General features: G+C 39.9%; 1 protein-coding gene across 1 annotated transcript in view; it reads left to right on the forward strand.

Annotated features, from left to right (window-relative positions):
• The window catches only part of LOC135482406 (F-box/LRR-repeat protein 7-like), a 31,922-nt gene extending 23,829 nt beyond the window's left edge, over positions 1–8,093 (forward strand). Inside the window, 4 exon segments of the mRNA XM_064762373.1 lie at positions 2,121–2,642; positions 2,645–2,670; positions 2,673–2,955; positions 7,222–8,093. Coding sequence (XP_064618443.1) covers positions 2,243–2,642; positions 2,645–2,670; positions 2,673–2,955; positions 7,222–7,958 — 1,446 coding nt within the window. The 5' untranslated portion in view covers positions 2,121–2,242 and the 3' untranslated portion in view covers positions 7,959–8,093.
• The last annotated feature ends 1,074 nt before the right edge of the window (positions 8,094–9,167 follow it).

Here is a 9,167-nt window from a genome sequence, read left to right on the forward strand (position 1 = left end):
GTAATAATCATGGGAAGTACCACATCTTTGCTCAGAAACACAATTGAAATAATGATAGAAATGGATTTCTCGCCACCTTTCTTACATACACTGTATATGTATGTATTTTGGCCAGTTAGTTAAATTAGAAGACAAAAATCAAACAAGGTGCACTAGATGTACAGGTATCTTATAATTACTGTTTTAGGGCTATGTGTACATGTGCAGTACCGCCGGATCCTTTTAACCATCAATTCTACGCCCATTGTGGTTGGATGGTCCTTGTTTCATACACCCATTATACACCATGGCCGGACCCTGATCAAACACGCCGTCATCCTCAGCCCACCATGGACATAGGGTTGGCCTACGGTCTGGGGATAGTCCGTCCATGGTGGCGCCATGGCCAGAATGTCATTTAATGACATTCATTCACTTGCGAGTTTGATTTAATAATATCGGACATACAGTGTAGATCTGGTATTATTCGCGTGATCAAGTTTCAGGCCGTAAATGTACTGTTCAAACTTTTAAAATCATTTTTTGGAACTTTATTACCGATTTTGAATGTAACACGTGCACAGACAAAGCTGATGTTTCGCGAAAGGTATTTATTTGGGTTACTCTAAAGTTACGGCAAAATTAAACTGGAATTGAGCTAATAGATTTTATCTCTACCAAAAATCTGGTTTTGATTTTTGCTTTCTTGGTGTATTCTTATAATTTATACATTGATGCTGCCTCCCATCTGGGTGTTCATAAGAGACCGTTTACAGGAAATTGATCTGTTTGAATATATAAAACATTTGATGATCATGAGCAATCAGTCTACATACGATGGCCAGAGGATCTCGTCACTGTGCACGTATTGTATAGGCTGACTGTAGGCCGATGGTTAACGTATCCTCCGGCCACAATGGATGTAGGATTAATGGTGTGGATTCGTCTGTACTGTGTATGCATGTGCAAGCATACTGTATTCTACTACGTCCACAGAACACTCTGTGATATCGTGTCTTGACATGTGTACTGTATTCTGACACGTCCACAGAACACACTGTGATATCATGTCTCTGCATGTGTACTGTATTCTGACACATCCACAGAACACACCATGATATCGTGTCTCTGCATGTGTACTGTATACTGACACATCCACAGAACACACCATGATATCGTGTCTCTACATGTGTACTGTATTCTGACACATCCACAGAACCCACCATGATATCATGTCTGTTCATGTGTACTGTATTCTGACACATCCACAGAACCCACCATGATATCGTGTCTGTTCATGTGTACTGTATTCTGACACATCCACAGAACACACCATGATATCATGTCTGTTCATGTGTGCTGTATTCCGACACATCCACAGAACACACCATGATATCGTGTCTGTTTATGTGTGCTGTATTCCGACACATCCACAGAACACACCATGATATCGTGTCTGTTCATGTGTGCTGTATTCCGACACATCCACAGAACCCACAATGATATCATGTCTGTACATGTATACTGTATTCTGTAAAATGTCCCTCTAATGGGAATTTTAGTGCAGCTGTATAATCATGATATTTATTAAATTGTCAGTTACATTTTTACAGCCTAGTTTGAATATCATTACATTTGTTTGTAAAATGTTTCCTTTTTGCTCCTTTGGAATAGTCCCAAGGTTTGCTTTGATACGTAATATACAAGTATATAACATGCTAAAATCAAGAATCAATTCCATGATGTGTCATGGTTTGTGTTTGCTCAGGCAGTACATAATGTTTGTAACATTTTTTACTGAGTGGGTAATTTAGTGAGAATACGTGCAAGTAATCACAGCTGACATACTCTGTACAAAGTGATTCAGGAACACTAGGAGAGCTCAGGTAACACAATCACTCAGGGAACAAGTGAAATTAGAATGATGGTCATATCAGTGTCCTTAAACATGCCTATCACACCACTGTGCCCTGCCCATCTATCGGGAACTCTTTCCACTTTACTAAACTGACAATGATAATATATCCTATCAGCAAATGCTTCTGTTATACTTTTTCCAATGTAGTTCTCTAATCAAATCTGCTACGAATATTGTTTATTATTTTTTTCATGCTAAATGTTGTTGTTGTTGTATCTTGCAGACCCTGTCCAGACATTGGAGTCGGCTCATGACTCAGCTCAGGCATCGCCTCTGATGTGGTCAGTGGCCACAGCGGCCATTATCCATCTCCAAAAATGAGCTCTTTCAAGGGAGGTGACCAGGATGACCCAAGTTCAACAGACAGCAGTTTCTCTCATGGGCGGCTCCAGTTGGTCGAGCCCAAGTACCAAGGGCCACCATCATCATCATCAGCATCATCTACATCGTCAAAACCACATTAATCAGGAGTGTCCTCGTTCCGGGGTCAGGATGTCTCCACGACCTCCACTGTCTCCCGGCATGTACAAAGTGCAGCACATGGATGCGCGTATTGACTTCATGACCAACGAGTTTAACCACATGGACTTGCATGACACAGATCGGTTAATCATGAAATCATCAAAAGGCAAGCGTCATCATTCGAGACTGTCTCCTTTTGACTTGCTGTCTGATGATGTCATTGTCAAAATATTCTCCAGTCTTCCTACGGACTCGTTGTGTCGATGTTCACGGGTTTGTCACCGCTGTACAGGCTTGTCTGGGACCCAACCCCTCTGGACTGCCATTGGTCATCAACACAGATACCATCAACATTGACAAGGCTTTGCGAGTGCTCACCAAACGCCTCAGCTATGAAACGCCGAGTGTCTGCGTGATTGTAGAGAAAATTAATCTGAATGGATGTGAAAAGCTAACAGATAGAGGTCTGCACATCATCGCCAAACGCTGTCCAGAACTGAGGCATCTGGAGCTGCATGGCTGCGCAAACGTCACAAACACGGCGTTGTTTGAGGTCGTGTCTTACTGTGTCAATCTGGAGTACCTTAATGTTACAGGTCAGCTATTTCATTGTTCTCCTTTACCCACCTGAGCATCTTTTTGAGTCCACTCTTTAAAACATGTTTGTTGGGCAGAAGTATATGGCATAATAAAAGTATATTATTAGTATCTAATTATATAAAAAGACTATAATGCTGGCCGCTGTCGTATAAATGAAATGTTCTTGAGTACGGCGTAAAACACCAATCAAATAAATAAATCAAATAAATATAAACAGATTACAGCATATGGGTCCTACCCAGGTCTCATTTGGATTGTGCCAGTCATTTGAATCATCACAATACACGTCTGGCCCGTCATTTGAATCATCACAATACACATCTGGCCAGTCATTGGAATCATCACAATACACATCTGGCCAGTCATTGGAATCATCACAATACACATCTGGCCCGTCATTGGAATCATCACAATACACATCTGGCCAGTCATTGAAATCATCACAATACACATCTGGCCAGTCATTGGAATCACCACAATACACGTCTGGCCAGTCATTTGAATCATCACAATACACATCTGGCCAGTCATTGGAATCATCACAATACACATCTGGCCAGTCATTGGAATCATCACAATACACATCTGGCCCGTCATTGGAATCATCACAATACACATCTGGCCAGTCATTGAAATCATCACAATACACATCTGGCCAGTCATTGGAATCATCACAATACACGTCTGGCCAGTCATTTGAATCATCACAATACACATCTGGCCCGTCATTGGAATCATCACAATACGGTCTTAATCAACATAAATTAGGATTTGATATTAGGGTGGTATTGATTTACTTTTGCTTCTGAGAAATATAAAGAGATTTAAAGTTGTTGATAGAGTATTAGAGTTTTAGTATGAGCGAAGTAATGCCCATTTTGAGTTTTGTGTGAGGCCATTTTTTTATTTGAACTTTTGTATAACGCTAAACAAAAACTCTTTTTGGTTGGCCTGACATGTCTGCTGACCAACATCACCCCAATCCCATGTCTCCATTTCCAGCATAACTCTGGGTAGAACTCAGACAGGATTGCCTGACCTCTTGACATTGCCTGCGTGCACTTGATCCTCTTGGATAGTGTAAATGTTATATGTCTTAACTCTTCAATGTCTGTTGGATTCACTGGGCATATTTGTGCGGTGATGCAGGCTCTACGACTTATTTATACATGTATCATTTGCAGAGGCAAACATGGCGATGTACAGAGCGATAAATGGGCATTAAAATTCCCTAAACATGTACATTAGCCAGCAAATCTGGGTCAGGGACTAGAGCTAACAGGTCACAGTTCATGGATCAGAGAATGTGATAAAATCAGATAGGATTTCAGTGTTAGTCTGTGGTACACAGTTGATTCCATGTAATCACATGTGGGTAACACCTTAAAGGCTGTCATCTGGACAATTTGGAGTAACGTTTATTTGGAGAGGTTTTTTCTCTCTTGGTTAAGGTAGACAAATGATTGTGGTGATTATAGATATCAGAGTCTATCATTGTTACTGCATGTACATGCCATCTCAGTTTGTTAACGCCTCGTTGATTTCATCAAAGTTAATTTTGTTTTGACAAAACATGTTTGTCTCATAAACATTTTCTCACCTGACTTCATTGAGATTGTAGTGATGTGCAACCATCAGTCTATTTCCAACTTAATTAAAAGTCCATTAATCTGTTATAATATCTGACATTCCTTGTACAATGTACCTGTCAGAGATGTTGATGAGATCAGCTCATCAGACTATAGAATTACTGAAGTCTGACTCAGGTATGTTACGTCGTTAACGCTTCAATTACCTGCCAGGTGCATCATCTCATCATGACAGAAAGTTATAGGTAGTAGTGAACACAGTGGCCATCGCAATCTCACCTAGTCTTTAATAATGACAGGGTAAACCTGGGTATAAATGCCAAATGAAAACAGTAATTCAGCTTAGGGACAAATTCACATTGTTATCTTGCATCACAACAAGCGAGAAAAACTGAGGTGTTAATAAAATTTGACGTGTCCTTGTAGTTGTCATTTGACATTATTGTCTCAAAACACCAGAAACCACATAGCAATGATTAACTTTGTTTTTCTGCTTTTTCTCAGTTAAGTAAAATAAATTCACAATTGTTAGAAAAGTCAAGATTCAGTGATGGGTGTAGTGTACAGTTTGCCTTTGAAGTCATTATTCTTGCATATAGAAAAGAGTGCATTAGAGAACATGTATGTAAAGCTTGGTTTGGATTTTGAATACATGTACTTATAAGTATGCCAATTAAATAGTGTTAATTACCAAAAAAAAAACTGAAAAAAATTTAGCACAACAGTATTATTCATATTGTTTGTATCATTATCCATATGCAGTCAAGTTGAAAAATAATTGGAAATATCAAGGACTTTCTGTATAGGATGGTTTAATAAGCTTTCAGTTAAATTTTTTTCCATACTGTTTATTTCCATTACTATACTGTTTATTACTAGACTAATTACCATTTAGAATCACCCATCTGCAGCCATGGGTCTCTCAAGTTCATTGTGTCTTGATTAAGGATGATATGTATAAAGAAGGAAGTCTAAAAATCCTAGATGCACAAAAATATTCTCACACATTCTGAGTCACTGAGGAAAAATTGCATGAATGAGGAGATAAAACAAAAATCCCATAATTCATAATTGTTCATAATTACATGAGGAATTCAGGAGGGTTAATCATTAATTACCCTTGTAAATATACACTGTTTTCCTCTGTTAATTCTGGTTATTTTATTGTGTTCATGAACAAAGTCGGGGCTTCCATGGATCAGCTGGTTAGAACGCTAACACAGCGTAATGACCCAGGAGTCTGTCCCCAATGCGGTCTCTGTGAGTTCAAGTCCAGCTCATGCTACCTTCCTCTCCGGCCGTACGTGGGAAGGTCTGCCAGCAAACTGCAGATGGTCGTGGTTTCCCCCAGACTCTGCCCGATTTCCTCCAACCTTAATGCTGGCCACCGTTGTATTCTTGAGTGCAGCATAAAACACCAATCGGATAAATGGATAAATAAATAAGTGAATAAAAAAAATTTTCATGCAGGTATTACCATTTATCTATCTTGTTACCTAATTAGTCAAGGTCATCTTGCCATGTTAATCAGTACAAGTACCACTCTAACCACTGGAATGTTTGTTAGCTGAGGGTAATAAAAGATTTACCTTTAGGTGTTAGTTAGTTCTGATCGTGAGTTGACTTATCACTGGTATACAGCAATCTGCAGATGATTGTGGGTTTCTCTCGGGTTCTGTCTAGTTTCCTCCCACCATAATGCTTGCCGTCGTATAAGTGAAATATTCTTGAATATGGCATAAAACACTAATGAAACAAATATCACTGATGTTTTACTTTAGCTAAGGAGTGTAGAGAAATTTAGGCCATCATTTAAAATATGTTCGTTGGGAGTAACCCAACCGATCCTCCCGACCCTCCGAAGTGTTCATTGAGATATTGATATAAGATCTTTTTAAATTTTGTTATTAATGGTAATTGCTTTAAAATCCCTGTCTTATTTATCATCCAGAGATGAAGAGAATAATTCTTCCCTATAGACCTACTCTATTTTTCCCACAGGATCTGACACAGAATTTTTTCAGGATGGCATCTGTCCAGTTTGTCACAAAACCAGAAAATTACTGCATGTAATGTTTGTCTGTTTTCATTAACGACATGTATCTCATGATGCAGTCCTTCAGTATATTGCATCCCTTAAATTGGCCTATTATTCATGCTTGATTTCTTAATTGTAAAAAATGTTGGCGGCCTACCAGATTTAAAAAAAAAATCAACATTTTAGCAGTAACTTATAAAGTGTAAAACAAGTGTTATGTGCAAAGATCATTGATATGATTTTTGTACATTTCTGCTGTCGGAGAAAATAACAAGATTTATCTGCAAATTATAGTTAAGTTTTACTGTAGGCTGTCAAGGTCATTTTCAAGAATAATTGTGTCTTATAATTTGGCTGGGTATTAAGTTGGAAATCAGCCATACCCAGCCGGGTTGTTTGTGTGTTGAGCCCACAAAAAGAGCGCCCTAATTAGGTGGACCTCTCCATTATGCAATCTGAAAACAAATAGTTGCTATCGATTGGACAAATATTGTTTGCACAAATTACTGAATTTAGGCTTGCGGAAGAAACCACTACCTCATTCCAAATAATTTAATATTTGTTTTGCATAATACGCATTCTTCAATGTATGTATGTGGACTCTGTTTATATGGCTATGCTTGGTTCTGTTCCAGGCTGCCCCAACATTACGTGTATAAGTCTGCTGGAGGGGGCGATCTCCCCATCCTCACCCCACCACTTACGCCAAATCTACCTGAGACACCTGGACATGACGGACTGTACTGCCCTGGAGGACGAGGGACTCCAGATTATCTCCCTTCACTGCACACAGTTACAGTTTCTCTACCTGCGACGATGCGTGCTTGTCAGTGATCGTGGAATGCAGTTTGTGGCGCACTACTGCACCAGTTTGCGCGAGCTCAGCGTCAGCGACTGTCGCCGTGTTACAGACTTTGGTATGAGGGAGTTGTCAAAACTAGACTCTAATCTACGCTACTTGAGCGTGGCTAAATGTGATAAGATCTCAGATGTGGGCATCAAGTTCATTGCCAAGCACTGCACACGGCTGCGGTACTTGAACGTTCGTGGCTGTGAAGCTGTCTCCGATGACTCGTTAGAACTCCTTGCTCAGAACTGTACGCGTCTTAAGTCGCTGGATTTGGGGAAGTGCGATGTGACTGATGAGGGACTACAGGTGCTGGCGCAGAACTGCCCCCAGCTGAAGCGTCTCAGCCTAAAGTCGTGCGACGCGATTACAGACGAGGGTGTGATACAGCTTGCATATCATTGCCAAGCTCTACAGCAGCTCAACATCCAGGACTGCCACCTGACGGCACAGGCTTACAGGACGGTCAAAAAGTACTGTCGTAAATGTATAATAGAACATACCAACCCAGGCTTCTGTATCTAAGGCTGCTCCCGGAGATCATTGTCACACTCATCTCATACACCCACATCTGAGATATCACCACTGTCATGTATATGTCTACTTGTATGTAAAACATCCAGCATCTTTTCTTCTGGTTCTTTTTTTGAAAATGAAGTATTTTATTAATTGCATGCATAGCAAGCATGTTAAAAAGATCTGCTGCAGTCAGCTCTGCCATTTCCTTCTGATATTATTATACTTTTCTACAGAACAAGTTGTTTTCAGAAATAGACATTTTTATTTAATACTTTTGTACACAAGCCAAACGATTCAAGAAAATTATTTTGAAATCACATGGTGATAAGCATAGAGATAGTTGTACCCCAATGTATGGAGGTGTCCCTGATATGCTTTCACACAGAAGGGTTGGTTAAAGCCTGTACAGCAGCCAAGATACGTGTAAGGCCATGTACCATAGGCTCAGGGAAATTCATATACCGGTACCCGAATGATTTTTAACATTTATCTAAATTGTTATTTTATCTGCTCCATTATTGACCCACCGGGCTAGTAGATATAACTCATTCATCAAATGCCTTATTGTTTCAAAGAACAACCAAACATTTTGTTGGCTAAAACTCGACTTGTTGATTGTTACAGCAAGAGAAGGGACAGACATACAGCATATTGAGATTTAAATGTTCAGCATCATGAGGCATACTTTATGTTGAATCTCCCCTTGCCATGCTCTCTCACAGAATCCATGACAGATTCCATATTTGTGCTATCCACAAATCCACATGATATCACACCACTTTTCCTTGTAGCATAACTTTTCAAAATTTCAGACATATTGGTGAAGCGGAATGATGATATTGAATTTCCAGCATTGTTTGTGCCAACTATGCATATGTCCTAAAGTTTATTCTGGATATAATTTTCAATCTGTTCATATCTACTATCACAAATGTATGTTGAGCCTATGCTTACCTTTCTGAAGATTGCCAATTTCCATCACATATTTTTCTGTAACATTTACCCTTCAAGGTTCAATGACCATTGATGTAGGGGACCTTGCTCAGGTGGGCAGTATGAGCCCGTACTTTATATGCAACTGAATTCAGTGAAAACTCATTAACTCTGTCCTTTGGGGGGGGGGGGGGGGGGGGGGGTAAATTAGGGGGGGGGGCAGGGTGAGGCGGGAGGGGGAGGGCGAAACCAGCTTAGCTGTTAAATGGAAGAATTGACAAG

The sequence above is a fragment of the Liolophura sinensis genome, chromosome 1 (assembly GCF_032854445.1).
Source record: "Liolophura sinensis isolate JHLJ2023 chromosome 1, CUHK_Ljap_v2, whole genome shotgun sequence".
Classification (NCBI taxonomy): Eukaryota; Metazoa; Mollusca; class Polyplacophora; order Chitonida; family Chitonidae; genus Liolophura; species Liolophura sinensis.